Raw genomic sequence first — 25,561 nt, forward strand, 5'->3', positions numbered from 1 at the left:
ACTTTGGGTAAATATAAGTAAGCTTTAAAAATAAACCTTAAACTAATGTATTGATTTATAATATTATATCAGATACATAAACAAAACTATCAAACATAGTAAATGTGTTGTATACTGAATGCACATTTGTGTAGTTGAAATATTAGAACTAATATTTTTTTACAATGACTAAGCCTAGTATTTTTTGTTAAAGTCACAACCGAGAAACTTATATAATATTTAAATAGCATCATCAAAATGGGAGATTTTTAGATAGGTTAGCATCACAGACTACAGATATCTTTAGACAGGAAACTATGGTACTATATCTAAGTACTTTTGGCGTCGATCGCAGCGCTATCTAGTGTGGCATACAAGAAGCTTGACGATGGCGCGAAAATTCAAATCACTGCGTTGCATTATATATTGATATTTATTGTACAATATCAATACAAAATTGCTTAATTAAATACAAGTATTAGCACGCAATTTAATTTTTCTGTCTTGTATTTAAAAAAACAATTTTATATTGATATTGCACAATAAATTTATTATGGAATAGGAATACATAAATAAAATTTTTAAAAAACATTTTTAATAGTTTTATTTTACTGTTAAAATAAATCAATCGATTCTATTATATGCGTCAGAAAGAATCGAGAAAGAAAACTGACACTTATAAAATAATATTATATACATGTGTGGTTAGTATATTGGATTATCAAAAATAACAATTGAATATTATTTAAAAATTGTTCAGCATTGTGATCAGCATTGGATCCCTGCTAATCCTGGATGAAAAATATTTTCTTCGTGCAGATTAAGAGCCATGGCATCAACAATCACCATTCTGAAACAAAAGAATATTATTAATGGTGGATAATTTATTTTATTTCACATTGACATTTCTAGGCTGCTGCTTAGGAATAAAACAAGAAGGAAGCACTTATAAGCTTATTAAGTAATGAAATGAAGTGCTAATATGGCAGGTAAGAAGAAAAGGGTATGCATGTATCTACTCTATTGTCTGCGCTTCTTATTCTTAAGTCTTTTATTATAAGACTTTCTAGCTTGTAATTTGAGAGGATCAACAATGCAAGACTCTAATTTTTTTCGCCCAGTTAATAGAAAGTTCATTTGTTTACACCAAGAAAAATATATAATCATAATACTAAGTTAACAATAAAATCAAAAAGATGGCCTCTATGTGCTGGACAAGATAAACATGCTAGATTTAATTTAGATAGTACTATTTCCTTCAAACTCGACATAACATGAAACTTATGGCGAATAATCGGTAAATTATTTTTGCAGTGATTGACAATGGTATTAAAAACTTTATAGATTTTGATTGTTGGGTGGATTAAAGTATTTGGACCACATGCCCTAGAAGTTATTAAACTATGCCCCGGTAACTGTATTTCAGATTTAAGATCCAGTCTACATTCACAACAAGATCCAAATTTAGATAGAGCCCGTTTTGCCACATAACCAGCTATATATTTACAAACCGCAACATATTGACACTTTTCTGTCTTGAAGAACTTGTTGGTAAGGAGTGACTTCGATGTCCGATGTTAAAAAAAGTTTTAATGAATCTAAAATTTCACCGTCATCATTTTCACAATTTGCTCCAATGGAGCGAGTATGAGATGAGTTTGATATGAGAAGCGACTTAAAAGCATCTATAAAATTTGAACTAGAGGGGTTAATGTTACGTGCACCCTGACTTCTTACCATGCCAAAAAAGTTTTCAATGGGGTCTTGGTTAAGGTTACGTGGAAGCACAAAAGTAAATTTATAACATGTAAGTAATTTATTACTCAAATATGATATTGCTTCCAGAGTTGTAATCCAGTTACGCACTGTAGGTGGTATTGATATTTTTTAGTTTTAGGAATCTACAAATTTTACTGATTTTAAGATGGAAATAGCTTCCTGCCAAAATTTCCAGTGGGGAGATGTTAATCTGACTCCACAACGGTATTTACAAATAATACTATCAGCATTGAGAGAACTGCCATTTAAACTGTCGAAAAGTTTATTTATAAATAAGATAAGATCAGCAGTCTGTGATGCCCCATCGTCAATATCATCCACAGTATCTGCCAAAGATTTCATGGTAGTTCCTACTGTCCTGCTGAACACCTGAGCAGCAACCTTGACCTTCATTTTTCTAAGTTTATCGGGGAAAATATGACAATCTGTTAATTTGTGCATTTGGAAAAAGTCTTCCCCTCTTGCTTGATCGTAGGTGTATGATTGTACAATATGGGACCACTTAGCTATTTTTGATACAGAATTTTGAACAAAATGTACATCTTTTACTAGCATATTATTTCTAAATCCCTTCAAAAGATGTGGCACATCAAACATTTGTACGATTTCATGGCCTTCAATTTCAAACCCGTGAACTCTACATTCAGTACCACCCCGAAGGTACATTCTAGGTACAATTCATTGGCAGACCTGCATAGATACCATTACAATAATCGACTCTAGACACTACAAACGCATTTTTTAATTGACGGGCGGCATCAAACCTTTATTGATGTCGGTGAGTTTCATCTAGATAAATTATTTCACCTCCTAGGTAATGCCTAAAAACACTTTAATTTTTTTATGCAAGTTTTTTAATCAACAATATTTTAAGAGTATGTCCAAATGTTTGTAGGGAGTTATTTAGATTGAAACTTAAAGATAACTGGTAAATGTACTAAGAAGTTATATTATTTCTTGGTAGTTGTAATAATATAATAAAAAATAAAAAAAGTTTTTGTGCAACTGTCTCACAAATTGATATCTCTTCCAAGAAAAATATTCCGTTTCACTAATAGCTAGTTCACGCATAATGGATTGAGCGAGATAGACAACAGTTACCGAAATTACAAACAGCTGTGGTAAATTACATATTTTTTACATTTATATATATTTTTAATCTTACTTTGTTACTCTAACAAACAATTTAACTCTGCAAAGCGTCCTTTTTATTGTGAATAAATTTACAAAATATATCATTCAAAATGATAACGGATAGTGAAAGTGATATAGAAATAATAGTACCTCACCGAGAAACTTGGAGACTTAGCAGCTCAACCTATTCCGAAAGTGAATTAGACAATAACGATCAACTTCTAAGTGATGTGATGATAGTTTATATGACTCTTATGGAAGAAATCGAAGAAACTTTTTCTGAAGTATTCTTGGATCAAAATCGAGCTAATATACCTCATTTACCACAATTACGTTTTGTTTGTAGAATAGTTTGTAGAATAGAGTTTGTATAATAATAATTACGTTTTTTTTGTAGAGTAATAATTATTACCTAATGAACAGCTAAAACATTTAAATTTCCCATTACTGTGGGTACCCATTATAATAAATTAACAAATTATTTTTTTAATATTCAAACGTCCTAATTGACAATCATTAGGTTCCATGGTAAATTATTTTTATGTTTTATGGCTCTTTACTTATTTGTTTATATTCTTAATTATGGGGTTTTCCGGTGATATAGGGACCTCACTAGATAGGAGTTATTATATTAAAGTTAAAATATTCAATTAGTTATTCAACGAAGTACGTCAATATTTTCGTAATCACTGGGTCGGGTATAATAGCGGGGAAAGCACAGAATACAATTATTTTCCTCAAATATCATATAAGTGATTGAAAAATCTAAATACGAGTATTTACATTGATTTATTTTTTATTTCACTGTTTTTGCAATGTAAAAAAATCGCTGTTTCAGGTTCCGGCTAGCTAGAAGTTTTATACCACTGACGGTTAAGTGCAACAAGCAGTTCCCGAATTCATTTACCCTTTTGAGGATTATGTCGTCAGCATCAGTCTAGTTAGAACTTTATGATAGGGATTAACAACAACGATATATCGTTGTTTAGTAGTGTAAGGGGTTAGCATTATTAATAAACTGCATGAACATGATAGAAACAAAGTATCTGTGGATATTACGTAGAACGAAATCTCTCTGTCCAAGAACCAAGAACCAAGAGAAAATGCATAATTGAATACATGTCATTTGATACTAACTTTTTGGTGTACTCTGCTGGAGGGCACTCGGACCAGAAATACGCAGTGGGCCTGATATGTCATCAGCGTTGATATCTAAAAAAATTATTAATTAGTAATATGTGACAATGTGTCAATGAGTCGGACAAGTAACTGTATGTATACATTTTAAGTTCTTTGAAAACACAAACAGCTTTAATATGCCGATTTGCTGGAGAAAATTATGGGTCAGAAATTTGTTTCAACTGAGAGGGTCACTTTCATGGTCATGTCATACGATATATATGTGCTATAAACTTTTTAATAATTAAAAAAGGAATGGCCCACGCTCAGACGCTGTAGTCTTTGACGATCACAAAAACGGCATTTCTCAATTTGCAGAAAACACCCACAAAACTAGAAAAATCTTATGGTACTATAAAAATCATTTAAACTGGTCAAATACATAATAAGATTCTTGTTTGTAATATTTAAAAAAAACTTATGTATTCATTGTTATCATTTGTTAGTCAAAAACATTCCAACTGTTGTGTAGATTTTATAATTCACCCTTTTCACAAAATGGCTATTATCTCAGTTTCACCTTTCTATGGCTGGCTGCTTTCTGTATAACTACGTTCAAATATCATCACTTTTGACTTACTTTGGTTCATCGGCAATTGGCTCTCCAGGCATACATCATACATTCTAGAGACTATTTGTTGCAAATCCTCGTTGCTGCTTGCTAACAGAACTGCATCATCAACATACAACAAGCAGCTGACTGAAAAATTATCAATTTTTGCTCCAATACCCATACATTCTATCTCTTTCATGCAGTTGTCCATGTATAGATTAAACAACCATAGTGACATTACACATCCCTGTTTCACGCCTTTTGAGATCGCAAACCAAGATGTAAATTCTCCCATTAACTCTTACACACGCTGAACTCTCCTGAATTTATATGTATTGTTTATTATTTTTTTCTTTTTAACAAAGAAACCAAGATGTTTCTCTTTCTCTTATATATAAATATGTATGTCTGTAAATTTTTATTACAAAAATAAAAAAATATTACTACAAACCAGAAATAGGTTGGATGAAAGTCGTACCACTGCAACTGGCAACGCCTTCCGGGAGTGCACAGGGGAGTTCTTCAGTAACAGCTACGCCGACTGTAATTCACAATAAAAATAAAATGAACATCATACCAGATAACATAATGCAAGAATTTCAGGAAAAACCTTGAAAGATCGAGTAAGGCTTGAACGAATAGAAAAGAATAAGCTGAGATGGTTAGGACGTGTAGAAAGCATTAACGACAATATAATAACTGAGATAGTACATAAGTCTGAAAGAAGGGGTGTAAGGAAATGTGAAAATTATAGAAATACATACCCGAACTCTGTTCACCAAGTAAATAATGAAAACTATTTTCTTTGGATGGTGACTTGTTAAACCCTGTAAAAAAAAATACAAATTACCAACACCACATTGCAAAAGCACATCCTTACAATTGTATACACACCATGCCACCCTAGTAATTGTTTGTAAATAATGACCAAATAAAAATGTCGGAAGTTGCAGGAAAAGGCACTACGCCAACTTTGTACATACATAATAACCCGATTAATCAACTGTAAAAACAATATAAACTCCGATTGAGACAAAAAATATGGTAACGATATAGCAAAACTGTAAGACAAATCACAAACACCACATTCCAAAAGCAGACTTGCAATTGTATAGACACAAGACGGATAAATAAGGTGCAATTACAGTGGAAAGCTAACCTAAGTCGTACATATATTTTTCTTGCAGAAATACTAATAACTTTAATTGTAAAATGGGTCCAGATTAATAAAAGTATGCTTTCCCTATGAGTTATAAATTTGCAGGGCAGGCAAACGGGACAAATAAACGTGCAACATGAGACAAATTCTTGAAATAATTATGTATGAAATATCATGTAATTTACCTGGCAATCCAATGGTAGGCACAGAGCACAATAAAAGCTGGATGTCATTGTATTGGCTAAAGTTGAATGCGTTGAAGTGTTTAATGCACACAAAACAACGTCGATTAATCTTGTCATCGGATAAATTTGGGACTTTAAACACGATTGATCCGTTCTTTAAATAAATGTGGATATCGTTTCGGAAAACGATGTAGTTTTTTCGTAGAATTACGATTCGGTACGCAACAACTCGGTATTTCGAAGAAAAAGTGCAAAAACACAGAGAGCAGTGTGACAGCGATTTCGAATGGAAACGGATAAATTGGCGGTTCGTCTAGAAGGACGCCGGCCGGCACGGCGTGGCTGGGCACACGCCGCCGACAGTTGCGCCACAAACTGTATTGATTTACTAGCAAGTGGCTTGTGCGACATCGGAAGAATGACTAGAAAGTCTTGTATTGGCTGAAAACTGCCTGGTTAGCATAAAGAGTAGCAAATGTAAAATATGTTTTCATAACAATTTTATAATTCACAATATTAGAGTAGTATAATTTGGCCAATAATACATCAGAAAACGAAAATGGTAAGGTAAAATATCGCACATGTATTTCTAAAAAGACACAATTAAAAAAAATACATTGAGAAAAAGGCAAAAAACTGTTTGCGAGCTTAATAAAAAGTATTTGAAAAACCAAAAGGATTTTCCAAGGTTCCAAACAATGATTATATTATATAACATTCTTGAGATTCAAAAAAAATTCTCAAGTGACCGAACTCGAAATAATAACAAACTTTCTTTAAAAAACCTTGATCGGCTAAACTGACACAACTCCAAATAAAACTCTGTTTTTATAAATTCCATCAACAAAAATGTCTTAAGGCTAAATGCTACACAAAAAAGTTTGGCATTTCATCTATATAAATGACATACCTTAAAATAATACAGTTTGGAACACGCCCAACACACAGTTGAAGTGAGTCAAAATGACACTAGCGCCGTTTGTCTGATTTTTTAAACTAAGTTACTACGCTCTTAATGATTTATAGAGAAATATTTCCTAATCTCCTACATAACTCGAAAACACTGATTTTTAAGTTGTCACTTTAGAAATACACGTGTGATATAAACATATTCAGTGACATATACAAATACAAGTAGTCTTACACAGTGGAACTTCTGGGAAATGCGTCAAATGATAAAAACAAGATGATAATAATGTCAAGTTGTATATAAAAGATCTGGAGACTTATCATAAATAAAAGAAGACAATTGAAGGTTATTCTCTGTTAAAAGTACTGATACCCGTATGCAGAGACAAACCTTAAGGTGAGGAAAGTACATTCTATTGTCTTCACCTTCGGGTTATTTTCTGCATTTGAAATTAGAATGTACTTTCCTCACCTTAAGTTTTGTCTCTGCATACGGGTATGAGAATCAAACTTTTTATCAACTTCAAAAAAGAGCAGGAAATAATTGAAGGCGCTGGTTTATGGTTATACTTAAAAAAGAACACTATAGAATGTTTTGACCTTGTAGTAAATCACAAAATAAACTGGTTATAATTTGGTGTTGCCAGCATAAAATCAGATTTTTACAGTATCTACCCTTTTTGACACTACAGAAACTGACTAGAATTATCTTCAGTGAATGTCCAAAAAATATTCTTACTAAAGGGCAAGTTCACAAAAACTAAAAAATATGATATATGCATATTCCCAACTTTTTTAATTTGAAAAAGACAAGACTTGTACGAATGGATACAAATTACAGATTTGGGTTTCATAAACCAGTGATTTTAAAATAAGGAAAGCTGGAGTTAATCATTTAACTAAAAAAAAAACTGTATTTTAAACATACATACTTTCTATTCAGCTATTGCATATCGCCTGTATACTGGTAAAACCCTCTTCAAGCTTTATCAACTGATAAAATTCTCTAAATCCGCCGCGGTTTAGTTTCAAAGTTATCATGTATAAATTTTTTTTTTTAAATATTTTCTGGTGAAAACCATTAATTTATTCCATTAACTATATTATTTTTTTAGAAAGCTGCTGATCCATAGAAACAATTTAAATAAACTAAGATTGTTACATAAGTATGTATCATGTCCAAAATATGTTAAAAAAACTGTTATATTAATGCATTTAGAGGGTTTTACCAGAATACAACAATATATTCGTTTTTAAATTAATAAAACATTTAAAAGCTAATTTTACGCAACAGCGCTCAGCTTATTTAAGGGGTATGTATGCTGCATAACGATTCCATTGTATTCTTCCGATGAGACACCGCAAATTATGAATTTTAAGTAAGCATTGATTTGGTTAGAAAATACATGAATTATTTTAAGTACTGGTATCTCCAAGTAATCAGAAAATATACATTATTTTTTTAATATTGTAAAATAAGAGTACTTTCGTTAATAATATTTACATTAATCAAAATAATGGATAACGGCGCATGTGATTCAAATTTGTCAAATCAAATTAATGATTCAATACAGTAAAAAAATATATTTATAAATGTTTACTTTGCAGATAAAGGGAGGATAAACTTTGACTTCTAAATAAGATTATTTGATGCAGCTTATTGAGAGTAAAATAAGTGCATACATGAGTTTTTTTAAAAGCAAAATTCAATATTTTTACAATGTATTTGTAATATTGTCGTTCAAGGTTTTATTTAGTACAAAAACAGTTGCTTTAGAGTATATTTTTAGATCCAATGTAATTTGACAGGTCTCACATTATATCAAACATACTAATTCATTTGTGGAAATTTTATGTTTAAATAGGTAATACCTACTATATTCCGAGCATATTTAGAAATACGTATATAATACATAAAGATTTAATTAAATCGAATTATGTTTGCTAAAAGCACATTCATCTGAAGTTAATTAGAAGATCAATGCTATTATCCTATGCCTCAACGCGCAATATCAACGCTTTAAATATACAACGATAATAATAATGCAACACAATACAAGCATTTATAATAAATTGGTGAAGGAAGATTATTTTTATTTATTTATAAAAAGAGTGTACTGGCCTGTCTTTCTAGTTTATAAAGGGGACTGTCCTTGTCACCCGATTCTTAAAATAAACATATAAATGCTTACAAACTAAAGAAAAAAAAAGTTAGTGGATTTTTTCTAATCTTCATTTTTTTATAGTCATACCGCTGAGATTCTTGATGAATTTTATAATTTAAATAAAAGTAATAAAAAATATATATGTAATTATTGAGTTCATTTTTTACTTGGCAATTTATCAAAATAAAAATAATATATGATAGGCTTAAACGTTTAGGACAAGCTAGAGCAATTTTTAAAACAATTACAAAGCACCTATTTTCTCCCACGAATCTCTAAATAAAATGGGCAAATATTAATAATTGAGTTAACTAGTATCAACCATTTTTGATACATTTAAAACTTTGAAGGCCTTGTGTTTTAATATTGATATATTTTTTAAATAAACGTGTTTGTTTTCTACTTTACTTCAACTACAATAAAAAAAATATTTGATAAAGAGGAAGTTCCATGGTTTCTTTAGATTTTTTAAATTTGTTAATTGGCTATTAAACTATGTCAAAAAAAATATTTTTTGATTTTTATATATCGTATTATCAGCGCTAGGATTTTTTAAAGCTTTGTATTTCTGAATTTACTCAGCGTGTGACGTGTAACGTTCTCTTCCGCTTCTTCTCAGTCAGTTCTGTTGATTTGTTCGTTGACAGTAAGCAAACTGAAAATCTTTCACAACTCTCTGATCATTGGTCGATTCATATGAACTAGTGACGTCGTTCAAAGTAGTTCGTTTTTGTTAAAATATTTATTACTATTTTTTTCATACATTTTCAAGAAACTTTGCCGTACAATATTGCTTTAATTTTTACCGCGCGTAAGAAAACATTTTTGTATCCAATTTTCCATAGGCCTGAAGTTCCTCATTAAACTGATGTGTACATTTTTGAGTATGTGTATTTCTAACAGACACAATTCATGTAATAATACAATTCATGTAATAATATTATACTATTTCTACAAAATTATTATATACTGTAAAAGGCAGTTTACCAATTTATTTGTGAAGATGAGTTTTTGTTCTAGCATTTTTCTATATTGAAAAAAAAAAAAAAATCTAATTTTTCAAAGTAAAACATACGAGGACTTTAAATAAATAGTGGGAATTAAACTGAATTCTAATTTTATCTAGATGATATATTTGGCAAATCTGTAAATTTTACAGTAAGGATTAGCTTGACAATGATATAATAACGACCCATCAAGTTAGTTAGTCAATTTAATTAAGACCAAATCTTTCAATATTTCTTAACTAAAATGTGATATTTCTTTACCAAATACCTAGTACGAAACATGAAATATTGGTTTTGAAATTTAAACAAACAATTTCAAAACATTATTCTGACATAATAAGTTATTTGAAAGAGGAATATAAATGGTTGACATAATATATTTCATTACAAGTATAAATCTTAGAGTAATAATGTAAAAATTATACAATTATTACATTTTTTCTTCGTTAAATAATAAAATCATATTCATAATTTTAACACTTCGTTGAATTTTAACACACTGTCTTAGTTAAATGTTGTTTGAAAAAAGAGGAATCTAAAATAACTATTTAATTATTTTAAAAGCTGGTTTTCTTTCTTTTCAGACAGTGTATTTTAAATTATACAATTCGTTGTTTTTTCACATTGTAAAATTGTTCAGAAAAAAATATATTTATTTCACCAGAATATATTTCAAATGCCTCGCCAAAATATTATTTTTAGAATTAGGTATGTCATTATTGTAATAAATTCAATGTTAAACAAATTTAAGGTCAAATTGTTAAGTAGTATGTTTTATAGATAAAAAAAGATAACACATAACAGTATGAAAAAAAATACTAATTATACATTTTGGGTTTACTGCTTACTTAACTACTTGATTGATATAAGTCCTATTATTAATTTATCAATTATTGGTATTTCAAATGCTGGACAAACGAGGTTAAGGAGATTCATTTCTTAAGGTCATATTTTTAGTTCACAAAATCATTTTATAATCTCAATTCCTAGGAGAAAGGCAATAACTTTTAGCAATAATAGGAAGTATACAGTTTTTAAAAAGACAAACCCAATTTTAAAAGTCTATGTTTTAAACGGTGAACTAGTGACAAATATGAATCAAATTACATATTATACTCTCAAAGGGCCACATGTACCAAAAAATAAGTTTAAAAAAGTTTAACGTTGCATGAAATAAGTATGTGGGTACAACGTTCATAGATCGAACGAAGAAGGCAACTATGCATTTATTGTTTCACTTGATACATTATACTGTTGTGCAATACCAACTTGTAAAACACAGGACATTAACTTTTAATAATGAAATTAGAGGAGAAATCCAATACAACGCTCCGGAGTGCATCAACTTCATCGCCACAATAAAGACCTCAAGAATGTTTACCTAATTACATCATGCAGTTCGATTCAGCTCAGATTAAGATACATTGGTTTTAGTATACCAATGCAATGTCCTATACACCACTGGGTGAGGGTAGAGAATTAATGATTGTCTGGCTTTTTTTCTTCTTACACATCTAACAACCTTACTTACAATATATTTATCAGGAAACATAGCTGTGTATACAAAGTTGAGTACATAATTTTGAATATTCCTGTACTATACACAAATATTGCTGGTATCTTATATAACAATACACATGGGACAAGAGCATATTACAGAGCACGGTGAGAATTTCATAATAGACTAAATATTATTGGTCTTGCAATATACTTCCAGGAAAGACACGGATTGGTGGTATTTAAGTCTCATTTAAGAATGGATAAATTGAACAATATTTTTTGTATACACTTTTAATGTAGAATACATTAAGTAGGTAAAATTGTTTCAGACTAGAGTTTTCTTGATGTTTTAGCAACTAGATTACTTACATAATTAATTTATTTGGAGGACAAGAGATATAATAATCTATGTAAAACAATACATAAATATATTCAAAAATTGTGTTTTACATTATAGGTAAATTATTATTTAAATACATGCAAGGAAAAAAATATTTACAACGGGATAACCAGTTATTTAAAAGACCATTCAACATAATAAGTACACGACTCGCATAGTAAAACAAGTTACAAATAAATTATTCTCAAAACCTTAAATTCTGACTTTTTTTCTTTGACACAGTATTTAATTAGGTTACATATTTTTATTACTCCTTATTGATGTTTTTACTGTCAGTTTTGAGGAATTGAAGACGTCTGTGAAACACAATAAAACAAAATGTTTAAATCAACAACATAGAAGAGGAAAATCTTAGCTGCCCTAAAAACATACCGTACCATCCTTTAAAATATCAAAACAGCTTTCACACATCAATTAACTACTGGGAACCATTTTGGATATTTTGTGACAGTTTAATTTCAATGTGTCTTATTTGAATGTTGCATTTTGTCAATTTATTACAAAACATAATATGTATTTGTACAAAACATACATGTAGTTTTTCAATTGCAGTTTGTCAGGAATAAAATAACCAGGAAGACAGAATATGGCATAGAAATTGTAGACTTGCCAGCAAAGAAGAGAAAGTAAGTCTATTAAGTAGAGTTCATATGAGGACATTACAATAGACAGGACAATACTGTCCTGTCCCAGCTTCGTGAACAGCCTCGACTATGTAGGACAGGACAGTGAGGCAATACAACAATTTGACTGTAGTTTAAACTCGGAACGTGGCGGGTGAAATAGCCTGCCCGACTATCCGTAGTACGATGTCTTGATCTATTGTCGTGTCCTCTAAATTTCTGTTCACACTAGTACAATAGGTCCGAAGCAGGGACAAGACAATATTGTCCCGTCTTCGTTTGAACTATGCATTTGAGACGTATAGAGGTTAAATGATTTTTTCTATATAATATAAACTTTTCATCAGAATTTGAAAAAACTTAAGAATAAATTAGAAATAGAATGTCTTGTTGATAACTCTTCTCCCATTAAGTAGTTTAAAAAAAAAATCCAAGCACTAAATATTTATTATAGCTTTAAGCAAACACCGTACAGTATTTAACTACATGATTATTATTAAGTATGTACAAATTCGCAAACGGCAATACTTTTCTAAACTAGAAATTGTGCTTCTATGTGATATGTTTATTGGGTTTAAGTCAGGTTGTACAATGGATGGAAGACAATAAAACTACTTTCAGATATAAGAACTATCATCGTTCATTATCTGGAGAAAAATAAATGCAGCAATGATCAGTTCTATGAATAATATTAAAGCATAAAACATTAAAAGGTTGAAGACCACTGACTGCCTCTCATTTTATTGTTTTATTGCTTAATTTATCTTGTGCCAACTTAGTTTGCTATTAATATTTATTAAAGGGATAAATATTTCAGATAAAAGTAATCATTAACAGTGCAGTGCTGTGACACGGAAAATAATTGGTAAAACATTTTGTAAATTTTCATTCAATACACTTTGTTGTTTAAATTCAAATTTATCATATGCATTATTATACATTTCATTGTTCATTTTACAGACATCAAACATATTGTTTAAATAAACAATATAGTAAACAAAATATTTTACAACATCAATTCATATTAATCGTTAGGGCACTTTTTTTCTCATTATCACTAGAGAATGAATATTTAAATACTTCAATACGTTAATTTCACAAACTGGGAATAACTTAACTACGAGGTTTATCCTGAAAGCAAGTTCCGTTTTTATTTTTTGCCATGGCAGAGCTGCGACCGCAGTTTTGCGCAAGCGTGGTACTTAGCCTGACCTATTGAACCATTACGCCATTATGAGGTAGCTGACCATTGTGTATGCTTCGTGGTGCTTGGTTGAAATGCTGAATAAAATTGAAAATCCAGCCGCTTATGAGATAAGGTGTATAATTTGTTTCCTTAATGCGAATAACATTAAACCAGTCCACATTCATCAACAAATCTGTGAAGTGTACAGAGAACATGTGATAAGTGGTTCAACGGTAGGGAGATGGGCGAGTTCAATGAAGGTCGTGATAATGTGCACGATGATGAACAAAGTGGGCGTAACCTTTTAAGAAGAGGGTAGAACCCTTTTATGAAGAGGGAATACAAAAGCTTGTGCTCCCACTTTGACGAGTGCCTTTAAAAAAGTCTGATTTCTTTTTTTCTCTCGCAATATTATTCTGTATATTTAAAAATGTTTTTCCTTTTTTTATTTTTTTCATATTCATGTATTTATTTCGTTAATAATTTTGGTTGCTTATGTGTATTTACCTACTTGTTACTATTGTTATAGTTGCAATTTTATAATTTTTTGTTATGTATTTATATATATGTATTTTTTTTTAATATTTATGTTCAATATATGTTAAAGGCAATTTATGCCGTTTGTGTAAAAAATATAAAAAATGGTGGGAGTTATGTAGAAAAATAATTTAAGGTATAAAGATTTTTCACAATAATATTTTTTTTTGACTACTTGTTTTCTTAAACTTGTCAAACGGTACTTATTTTCTGAATATACCTCGTAATTGACTGCATATCTGTTAAATAATTAAGTGTATGAAGGAACGTTTTCCGGCTATATTATTTCAAAAAGGAAAAAATATATAAGTACGGTATCACTGGATTTTGGTTTTAATCAAATAAAGGACGTAAAAATTATAAATACTATGTCCAACTATTCTAAAATAGAATATGTTCATATTGAAATACGAATTTAGTAAAACTACGTAATATATTAACATATTGAATTAAAAGCATCTATAGAAATATTATCGCTTCGAATAATAAACAGTTCAATTACACAATACATTCTGAAATCACAGTTGAACTTTAACAAATGTACCTACATTAGAATGCAAGGTGTTCTGAAAGAGATTTGTGGATGCACAGCTTATTTAGAAGTTACAATTTAGAGATACATGATAAAACACGGTACAAATACTGGTTGATAAAAACTCACTCTTATACTCTTAATAGTGTATCACTAATATAGTGCATGTTAATTACATTTCTGTTACTAGATACTAAATTAGTTCCAATCTACGGGACCTATTCTAAGAGATCTCCAATTCACATTAAAGAATCTATAAAAAGCACCACTGTTTTTCTCTAAACAAGTTGTCCGAGATTTTATGAATGCTTTTAGGAAAATTTTGGTAGTGGCAGGATAATGAATATATCCTCAAGATACAATTCATGTCTTCTCCGTAAGTTATCTATTCGGGATAAACTGATACACTTTCGGTGTCATTGTAAGCTGGGTTGTCAGCGAGATCATTTTGATGAAGGACTATTGTTTGTAAACATGTCTTACCAAAGTCATTAATGGAGTCATCCTCGATGTCTAGACTCGGGATAACGAGACAGTCTGAAGTGTTATACGAGTAATCCGCATCAGCTGGTTTTTCCATCAACATTTCTGTATTGGATGTTTCTTCGTCTAGATTGCACCTTTCGATGCAATATGTCTGTTTCTCAAAGTGTTCGGGTTCAGTCAAGAGATACACAAATTTACCTGAAAAAAACGATGCGAGTTATCAATTAATTTTAATTATCAGTATTGGGTTACGTATTTCAGTTATTTCTTGTTTTGTTTTTTACTTACCTATCAAGCACATTGATGTTATATTATACTTGGACTCCTTGCTCAGTTGTTCGTTGGATCTCATATATTCAATCTCACTGCCAGTTTTCCAACAACTCAGGGTATTCCTCCAGTTCTTTGTAAAGTACAAATTATTCTTAAATGAGACAATTGTATTATGTCTCATGGATATCTTAAAAAGGCGCACCCATTCATTGTTGCGAAAGACATACAACATTTCGGCGGAGACATACAGCTCATTATTGTGGAATGTAGCTACTGGAGTTTGGCAGCACTCGGGAAGATCAGGTAAAGATTCCCAAGTATCACGAATCAGGTCATACTTCATAACAGAGGACAGAGTTATCCTAAAGGAGTTAACACCACCGATGAGATACAAATTATCTTCGTGAATAATGGCTTCAGCGTGGCGTCGTGGAGATATCGGAAGCGCGTTTAATATTTTCCACTTCTCTTCCAAGATGCTGTACATTAAAATATTTGTATTCCAAATATTCTTTCCCATGCTGGTTTCACCGCAGAGAACTACAATATTGAAACCTTTCCACACGACAATATTGTGCCCCCACCAACTTTTCTTGGAGATTTCTATCCAATTTGTGAGCTCATTAACTTTCGGGTTAAATTTTTTTAAAAAGGTATCGTTCCTTTTTCTGATGACACACGGTTGTTGTATGCTATGTCTTTCTTTGACTGATAAAAGTAAGCTGCAAAGAATGTCATACGTGTTTTGGTTGACCTCGTTTATGAAATTAGTTTTAAATTTATTGGACGCAATCGTTTCTGACAGAAACTCTTTTTTTCTGAGCAGTACTATGATATCAATAATAAATCTCATTTCTTCATCAGTATCGAGTAAACTGCTCTTGCTTATATTCTCTAGGGATACAATATCTAAGTTGCTATAATTAAGGCAGCTGAGAACAACTAATATGTGATTGCTTTCTATGGTTTTATTCAGTAACCAATCACAACCGGCTTGGAATACGTGGTATTCATCAGTCAGGTTTAAATATTGGTGAGATAAGTACCAGTGGAGAGTGGACAGATTGTCTATACAATTAATATTTTTTCTGACTTGGTCAAAATTATAAAGTCCGAAACATTTCGCTTTACTTTCTAAGCTGTTTAAGTTAAACAATTTGGCTATCTGCATGATCTTACACCAGGTTATGATATCGATTTTTTTGATCAATATTTCTATTATTGTGTTGACGAGGTCAGGTAATTGAAAAAACGTGGCAGCTTCCATATATTCAGTCACATTATTCAAATCATCCACTTCGATGATTTTTCTATACAGGTAGTCTAGTATAAAGGTCATTGCTTTCGATGATATTATCTAAAAAAAACATTAATATTTTAATTTTCATAAAGATATGTTTTTGTTGATGGTTAACTCAAATGTTGTAAATTATTTTGACCTTAGGGTTGTTGAATGCAATCAGAGGTCAAGAGAGTAGTCACAATAAAGACAGAACATTGACCTAGAATAATTTACTTTAACATTCTGTCATTACTCATTAGTGGTTAGAGCGTTGTGCTTTCGCACATTATGTCCAGAAATGTAAAAAAATGTTTTAGAAGTATTTTTTATAAATCTTGACTTTACTCTTTTCCACGTTTAATGATACACACCATAATGAATAAACACATCAGTTATGATTTTATGTTAAATGTATAAAAGCAAACAATTGATCATGTCTAAAAATTCAGTCTTAAGGTGATAATATTTATGTTATTCAATAATGTTTTGAGTATGTCCAAATGTTTATAAATTTTATTGTTTAAATTTAAGTATCTCGCTTTAATTGTAATCTGAATGAAAATTATATCTTTTTCATATCAGAAGATAAATGTTTTATTCATAAAAACATGGACAGACAAATTTTACATTAAAAGATAAAACACAATAATTAATTACTTAAAGGTCAAATGTCAGAAAACAATAAAAACCGTCAAGCAATAAAACTTGTATTTCGATTACAATTTTCAACTCCTTTCAATATGAATAACAGAAACAGTCCTTGAGAAACACAATAATATATTCAATACGAACGTACCAAGGATACTGTTCCGTAAACATATTTACTTAACTTACTATTTTACGACACACAATTTAAAAACAGAATTTTAGTATAGTTAAAAATACATCTGTAATGGTTCCTTCTTATGTTACTGTAACTGTGAACAGTAGTGAAAGGTATCGCTTCTCTGAAGATTTATTCTTAGAAGATTACAATTGAAATCAGAAGGGCTGGAAAACATCCAGGGTTCTGGTTCTATTTCACACACAGAACTGAATTCTTCATCTGCCTGGACACACGAAGAGTTAAGTATTATTTATTAAATCTTACAATGTGCACCTTGGGATTTTATTAACAAGGCATTGACCATGGCCTTTCTGGCATTCAGATATAATTTTATGTTTGCAAGTTTATATAGACATTATTATTCACAATATTGAATAAGTGTTTGGACTGTGTGACATTTATTGACCTATTGTTCATTCATGATGATGACTCGCAATGTTTAGATATTTAGTTCAAAAATACATCACACACATTAAAATAACAAATGCAAAATTAGCGTCGGATCAAGAACCCCGTCACATACTGGAAAACGACGGGAATGTAACGACCTTTGTAAATGAGGAAGTTCAGTGGCTTTTTAATTTTTTTTTATTTGGTAATAGACTATTAAACTAAGTCAAATAAAATTATGTATCGTATTATCAGTGCTACGATTTTTCGAAGTTTTTTATTTCTGAAATAACTCCGCGTGTAACGTCAGAGGTTCATTTCCACTTATTCTCATTCAGTTTTTCCCATTGGTCCAGAAGCGACGAGCAGACCGGAAATCTTCCATAGCTCTCAGATCATAGGTTGATTCACATGAACCAGTGACGTCATTCAAAGTAGTGTGTTTTTATTATAATATTTTTTATTATTTTTTCCGTACATTTTCAAGAAACTTTGCCTACAGTTGAATGCTCTAATTTTTACCGCGCGCAAAAAAACATTTTTTGTATCCCATTTCCCGTAGGGCTGAAGTTCCTCATTAATGGGAGCGTGTTATTCTCCCCTCCCTTGTAACCGAGTGTCTGATTCTTTGTGCCAGCTGAACCTATGGTAAGTTCAGCTCAATACATCCAAACATATTTATACATTGATGCAATTATCTATAAGACGCTCACCCAAGCCACTTCAAAAAAGATCGAAGCCTTTGAAATGTGGTACTACAGGAGTATATGAAAAATCTGCTGGGTGGACAAAGTCAGAAATGATGATGTTCTCCGACGGATGAAAAAAGATAAAGAGGTACTGAAAACCATAAAGAAAAGAAAACTTGAGTACTTTGGGCATGTGACGAGAGGCAAAAAATATGACATTTTACAAGTCATTCTACAGGGAAGGATTGAAGGAAGAGGCAGTTTTCCATGTTATGGCAATATGCTGTACCTTAAAAAAGCTCATTTTGAGATAAATGATTTCAAAGTGTTATAGATATTTTAGATATCCATGCAAACTAGTAGCAGGAATAATAAAAAAATTGGAAAGAAGTTAGGTTGACCCTTCATTCAAAACACAAATAAAAAAACATATTTTTAAGAAAGTTCACAAAAAATGGCAAGAATATTGAGTAGCCTCCTCCCAAGCCAAGGGAAGACACCTTTTCCAATTGAAACCAAATTTAACAGAAAAACCTTGGTTTTCCAAAGTGGTACTAAACAAATTTGAGACATCTGCTATTTGCAGAACTGGGCACTGTTGTAATGGTTTTCATCTGTTCAGAATCCACGTCCGGGATTCTGCCATGAGCAAATGTCAACTTGAGGAGGAAGATCTAAATCATGTTTTTTTCGGGTGCCCCATAAATGATTGTTATCCTGAGTTTCTATCCGACCTCTCCGATGTCAACGTCCCATTCCCTACTCATATTCTAACTCTCTTGTCCCTACCCAATAAACATATATTTTTTTAATGTAAATATGTAGTTATAAACGGTATTAAGTAGTAAATAAGTTAAATATTATGTAAACTGTATGTGTAATATTAAATACTAACACACGAACTTGTATATAGTACTAACACATGTGTAAATATTTAAATAAATAAAATTTGAAACTCGATACTGGCCAGAATACCCAGTTAAGTGTGAAAAAGCCAAAAAAAACTAAGAAGAAAATTTATAAAAACTTGTTCTACGGAACATTTAAAAATAAAAGTTTTTTGTCAATTCCTTGGGAAGTAACAACAATAAAAAATAAAAGTAAGGTCATATGATGTAACTCGAGTGAGTGAACACTGTGAGTGAGTTTACACTGAAGATGGGTCCGGCAATGGTATCTGAAACGTCGAAACGAATCCAACTTACAAGGAATCACCCAAAAAGATACAAATTAAAAAGAAAAATATAAAAATACATTTATAGCTTTTCGTGTGAAAATTAGAACCTGATATTTTTTTTCAACTATTATGAGTTGCAGGAAGCAAAGATTTTTATATCAATGGATGTTTCTATCAAGCAAAACTAAGAAAATTAAATAGAGATGATAGTGATCTTTCTCTCTTGATGATAATCAGATACAAGTACATTTGGATTATCAAAACCGTGAATTGAGTGGTCAATTAATATCCAGCGATTTGGTTGTAATATTAAATTAATTATTTTATCAAACAGAAAGAACACTTTCTGTTAATGTTTAAATCCATAATAAAATATTAAATGTGTAGGAAATCAATTACGTACTGATTACTTAATACAATGTGTAGAAAATGCCCCGGAGATTGATAGAAATAAAGTTATAAAATAAGAACTTGCCTCTATAACCACTTTTTCTTGAGAGTCCTCCGCGAATTTCCCGCTGAACATAGCTTCGAAATAAACACATCTTTCCCGAAGTATTTCCTTTTGAAGAAAAAATGTTTTATTTCCAACTTCTAACACGACATCGAAAGATGGAGAATATATCTCGCTATTTTGATTTTCTGTCATTTTCTTGGTAGACTTATTTCAACAAAAAATATTTATATACGCTGTTAATAGAGTATTGATTTATCGCACAAAACACAATTGTTCACCATCCACTCACGAACGTTCACCGGCACGCTCAATCTTCAAGCGGCAAACAACAATTTTAAATTTGTTCAAAATTGAAAATTGTCAATGTTTGCAACCATTTACGACGTTTTGACAGGTCAACGACAAAGAAAACAGCGCAGCCATAAACTCAATAATTTCCACATTTTAATGGTAACACTTGCAGATGGTCATACTTGAAATGTCAAAAATGTATGTAATTGTTTAGAGATTTGTCAGTTTTAGGTGTTTGGTCAATATTTAAAAATTGATAAAGTCGTTCACGATGTGAACGCAGCCTAGGGAGCCTAAGCCTACTATTCTGTCATTACTTTTATCGCTGTGTTCTCTGTTCTGTCGCTTGTCATAATTCATAATAAAATAATAAAGACGGAATAAGGAAAACACGTTGTGTCCCTAGTTCAAATGATGTGCTAAATTAAATATAATATTTGACTCTAAAAAAAAAAGACTGGTTTTAAAATGGCCTCTTGTGATTCTGACAATGAAGATAAAGAAAGGGTATGTTAAATTTTGGTTTGTCAAAATAATATAACCTAAACGAAACTGCTTGATGACAATATTGTCAATAAAAAGTACTTCATTCAAAAATAATTTTGTGTTTAAAGATTCAAATAAGAGAGGAACTTTCATCCATGAGCTTTGAGGACTTACAGAAACTCAAACAAGAGTTAGGTTCAAAAGTATACAATGAGGCGGTATTTGGCGCTGCTCCCAAGAGAAGAATCAATAAAAATGCGTCTTTTAAACGAGAAAATAAGAATAGACCAAGAGAGATGAGTTCGAAGAAACCGGTGCCTTTGTTTGACAAGAAAACCATTGGACAAAAGGAAATCAGAGATCCAAGGTACCTATATTGACAAATCGCTTACAATTATTTGTTAATTTATATTATATTCAAACTTCTCCTTTATGTAAACAGTATCAATATATAAACCAGAGTTCTTCTTCTTAGATTTTTTTTTTGGCTTTTCACCTCCCAACTGGGGTGTTTTAGCGAGTGTCGAGTTTCATATTTTTATTTATTTAAATATTTACTTATGTGTCTGTACTATATACAAGTTAGTATCTAATATTACACGCACTAGACGTATATATAACTTATTTACAACTTAGTACCATTTTTTAACTAGATATTTACATAAAATTTTGAATACATGTTTATTGGGTGGTGACAGGAGAGTTTAAATATGAGTAAGGAATAAGACGTTGACATGGGAGGTCAGATTGGAACTCAGGATAGCAATCATTTATGGGGCATCCAAAAAAACATGAATGATTTAGATCTTCCTCCTCAAGCTGACATTCGCACAGACATGGATTCTAAACAAGTGAGAACCATTACAAATGTGCCCATTCTGCATATGGAAGATGTCACAAATTTGTTCAGAATTACTTTGGAAAACCAAGGCTTTTCTGTTAAATTTGGTTTCAATTGGAAAAAATGACTTCCGTTGGCTTGGAAGGAGGCTACCCAATATTCTTGCCATGTGTGAAGTTGCTTCTCCTTTGTCATAACGAGGAGATCACCTAGTGGTAGGAAATTACCATAGGATAGACCAGAAGTGAAAATGTCGTTGAAAGAATGAAAATGATTGTCTAAAATTTGTGAATTAGCGTCACCATTTTTTGTGACCTCGTTTTTAGCCTCGCATCAAATCTTATATTACTAACATGTTTTTATTTTTATTTACTATTAAAGATGTTTTATAAACTGATACATTTTTTTATATAAATAATACATGAGGCGAAAATAACTAATGAAAAAAAATTTACTACCTCTCGTGCTTGGTGTGGGATTACATGTTAACCAAAGCACATTTGAAATGTTATTAATCGATTAAAGGTTTATATAACATACTGGGACACTTTTGTTGCTGACCGCTTTTTATAGGGACACAATTTTTACATCTCTTATCACATAATTACTTCAGTTTAGGCAAAACCATTTTTTTCACTACCAATGTCTTTTGAACTGCGGCTTTAGCCATCATTTCCCAAATGAGAGACACGATTTTGAAGGCAATATCTGGCACAACCGCAAACTTGTTAATTGAACATTTTGGTCTATTTAGGAAGTTTCTTTCCTCGTATTTTGATATTACTTCAAATATTTTAAAAAGTTTTGATGTTATTTTTTAAATAAAATGTTTAGATTTTTAAAATATCAGTTTTAGTATTATGATGTCACTTTTCTCTTGGTTATTCAATGAAATCTGTGTATTTTTTCTACTATGGTTATATGGGGGTTTATGATTGCCGAAGTAATTTGTGAATTATTTTATTTATTCATGCTTTATTAAGTTAGTTCATAGAACTAATATAAACTTTCAATAACTTTATGTTTTATAACTTAATTTATCAAGAACATGTTTTTTTTTTTTAATTTCTTCAGATAACTCATTGTACAGTTTTAAATCTTTGTATAGTGAGTTTTGGGACTGTGTTTTTCTCCTCATTGGTAATCTTATCCTTTTTTATCTCTAGTTTTGAATGTATGGCATTGTTGGTTAAATTGTATTATATTTTTTTATTTGTTGCTTTACTGTGAGAGAGCCAATTTCTTTTCAAACACTCTTGTTTTTAAGCCAAGAGATACGTCATCTTCCATTGCGTTTTGTTTCAACTTTTCCTTGCAATATGATGCATACATTTCTCTAACTCGAGTAATTACTTTACAGATTTGATTCTTTATGTGGTGATTACAATCCAGTTGCCTTTAAGAGGAGTTATAGTTTCCTCTCGGAAATTAAGCAACGAGAGTTAAGAACCCTTAAAAAAGAATTGGCGAAGACTGATGATCCAGAACGACAAAGTCAGATAAAATACTTGATACAGAGAATGGAAAACCAAAATAGGGAAGAAAAACGAAATAAAGAAAAATTGGAAAAGAAGAACGAGGAGTATAAACAAAAGGTTAAGATGATTAAAGAAGGAAGTAATCCAGGTTATGTTAAAAAATGTAAGTTGGATCCCATTAAATTACTATTTTTTATAAAAATTTCAAGACTTTGTGCCCATGTAATTAATGGATTTTTATTCTGATATAGTATGTACTTTTATATGAGCAATATTTGTTGTTCAGACATTGTTAGTAATAAAATTTACCCTGTGAAAACAATGCTGCCAACAAGTTTGTGTGGGTACAAACAAAAATTCAAATTGCCTTCCATATTCTGTTCGATCCTGGCCACAACGATTGTTCATTTTACTGGCCACTTAGAACATAACATATTTTTTATACAATAGCTCCAGTATCCGAAGTGGAGAGATGGTCCAAAAAAAAGGAGAGTAAAGAAAATTTTGAAAAATATCCAGGAGCGAAAGGGGTATATAAAATAGAACTTGAATCCTGAACGAGTATTTTGAAAAACTCAGATAAATAAAATCTAGCGGGAACCATTCCGCCTCACGGTGTAGTGATTGGCGTGTTTGTTTGCCATTCTTGAGGTTCCAGGTTAAATTCCTAAGAAGGTCGGCATGAAATATTGATTTAAAAGGTGGTTTACACTGTAAGATTCCATTGTCCTTGGACTGGCACCTGAAACGTAAAACTGATCACCTCACCTTCCTATGACTATTAAAATATGCAGCATTTGATGTCCCGATAGAGTGCCATATGCACCAGTGGGTGTGGATAGGGAAATTATGTTTTATTAAATTGTATAAACGGTAATGGAAGGAAATAAAATTTCAAGGTTTTTTTTTTCTTAAACATGAATTATAAACACAGAAAATAAACGAACATTCATATTGACAGTGGTAAGGCAAAAGTTCCTAATCAACATGTATCAACTTCACAGAAGTGCCAATTACTATTTTTTTTTGTTTTTTTTTTCATTAAAAAAAATCTCACACATACCTATTATTTTGGTGTGATTCCTACATAATTTAAGTAAATTTTCAAATATGAGATTTTTTCGTTAAATAATTGATTTTCCGAATGTCCGACTATGTTTTATAATATATTTTGCAGTAAAACTTTTGATATGTATTGTTATTGTAATAACTTGATGGTCAGAAAAGAAAAATATTATTAATGTTGAGATACTAATTTATTATAAAAAATACATCTTATATCTAGGAAGGTCTAAATCTGAGTGCTTGGGAATAATTTACCTTCGGCCGTTTGCCCACTACCACATCACATGGCTAGCCTAATAGCGACATATAGCATCGACGAGTGTCACTACTTCCTTACAGTTATCAACAAATTACAACAGAGATGGAAAACATTTTAAGTGAAGGAATATGGAAGTCTAGGCTTATGGCTTGTGATTGGCTGGTTTAAGTGGCCACTTTACACACTGTGTTTTTACACATTTTGCCTATGTTTAAACATTCATATTTCTTCAACTCTTCCATCTGTTGATCACGTGAAATAATATAGCTGAAACCTTTATTGGTGTGAAGAGAATTGAATCTGATTGAATTATTTCACATACTAGACAATGCCTGAAAACAACTTTTCAAGTTTTATGCTTCTTGGACCAGTTGGATTAACCTTAATAACTCCCTAGAAGATGAAATCTAGTATTTTGTCTACAAACTCAAAATATTATTAATGTATTGTTATGTTTAGACTATCGTTCGTGTTTCTCTGTAGTTTGTTTTATCTTTGCATATATGTGAGCATTGTAAAATTTTACCAAATTTTCTTTTTAAATTTATGAAATTAAATTTATATTTGCAGCTGAAAAGAAAATGTTCAATTTGGTCGAGCAGTATGAAGATTTGAAAAATAGCGGGAAATTGGAAAAGCATATTACAAAACACAGGAAGAAGAATGCTCAGAAAGTTAGAAAAAATATGAGTGTTATGTAGTAAATGTTTTTAATAAATTTGTCTTTAAAAAAA

General features: G+C 30.9%; 2 protein-coding genes and 1 long non-coding RNA gene across 5 annotated transcripts; 1 reads left to right on the forward strand and 2 right to left on the reverse strand.

Annotated features, from left to right (window-relative positions):
- Positions 1–607: 607 nt before the first annotated feature.
- LOC148276788 (uncharacterized) lies at positions 608–6,431 on the reverse strand. Of its 3 annotated transcripts, XR_015823655.1 has the most exons (5): positions 5,969–6,431; positions 5,389–5,451; positions 5,076–5,165; positions 4,030–4,104; positions 608–829 (listed from the first exon to the last, which is right to left on the reverse strand). It is a non-coding gene; the product is annotated as an uncharacterized LOC148276788 (long non-coding RNA). The 3 variants fall into 3 exon arrangements; XR_015823656.1 differs by lacking the exon at positions 5,389–5,451; XR_015823654.1 differs by having other exon boundaries at positions 5,076–5,451.
- Positions 6,432–9,806: 3,375 nt separating this feature from the next.
- Positions 9,807–20,599, reverse strand: LOC148276789 (kelch-like protein 6). Its single transcript, XM_088233745.1, has 3 exons — positions 20,426–20,599; positions 15,602–16,943; positions 9,807–15,511 (listed from the first exon to the last, which is right to left on the reverse strand). Exons 1-3 carry the CDS (start codon positions 20,597–20,599, stop codon positions 15,213–15,215), a joined length of 1,815 nt encoding a protein of 604 aa, XP_088089871.1. The 3' UTR covers positions 9,807–15,212.
- Positions 20,069–25,561, forward strand: LOC148276790 (ribosomal RNA processing protein 36 homolog). Its single transcript, XM_088233747.1, has 4 exons — positions 20,069–21,205; positions 21,313–21,551; positions 23,386–23,666; positions 25,398–25,561. Exons 1-4 carry the CDS (start codon positions 21,167–21,169, stop codon positions 25,526–25,528), a joined length of 690 nt encoding a protein of 229 aa, XP_088089873.1. The 5' UTR covers positions 20,069–21,166; the 3' UTR covers positions 25,529–25,561.

The sequence above is a fragment of the Micrasema longulum genome, unplaced genomic scaffold (genome assembly GCF_059751315.1).
Source record: "Micrasema longulum isolate JH-2025_06_02 unplaced genomic scaffold, ASM5975131v1 h1tg001145l, whole genome shotgun sequence".
NCBI lineage: Eukaryota > Metazoa > Arthropoda > Insecta > Trichoptera > Brachycentridae > Micrasema > Micrasema longulum.

Excerpts from the sequence above, each read along its gene's own strand:
- LOC148276790 (XM_088233747.1), top strand. The coding sequence starts at position 21,167 with ATGGCCTCTTGTGATTCTGACAATGAAGATAAAGAAAGG. Across the intron at positions 21,206-21,312 it reads ACAATGAAGATAAAGAAAGG|ATTCAAATAAGAGAGGAACT; the intron begins GTATGTTAAATT and ends TTGTGTTTAAAG. Across the intron at positions 21,552-23,385 it reads AAGGAAATCAGAGATCCAAG|ATTTGATTCTTTATGTGGTG; the intron begins GTACCTATATTG and ends ATTACTTTACAG.
- LOC148276789 (XM_088233745.1), bottom strand. The coding sequence starts at position 20,599 with ATGACAGAAAATCAAAATAGCGAGATATATTCTCCATCTTTCGATGTC. Across the intron at positions 16,944-20,425 it reads AAGAAAAAGTGGTTATAGAG|ATAATATCATCGAAAGCAAT; the intron begins GCAAGTTCTTAT and ends TGTTTTTTTTAG. Across the intron at positions 15,512-15,601 it reads AACATCAATGTGCTTGATAG|GTAAATTTGTGTATCTCTTG; the intron begins GTAAGTAAAAAA and ends CGTTTTTTTCAG.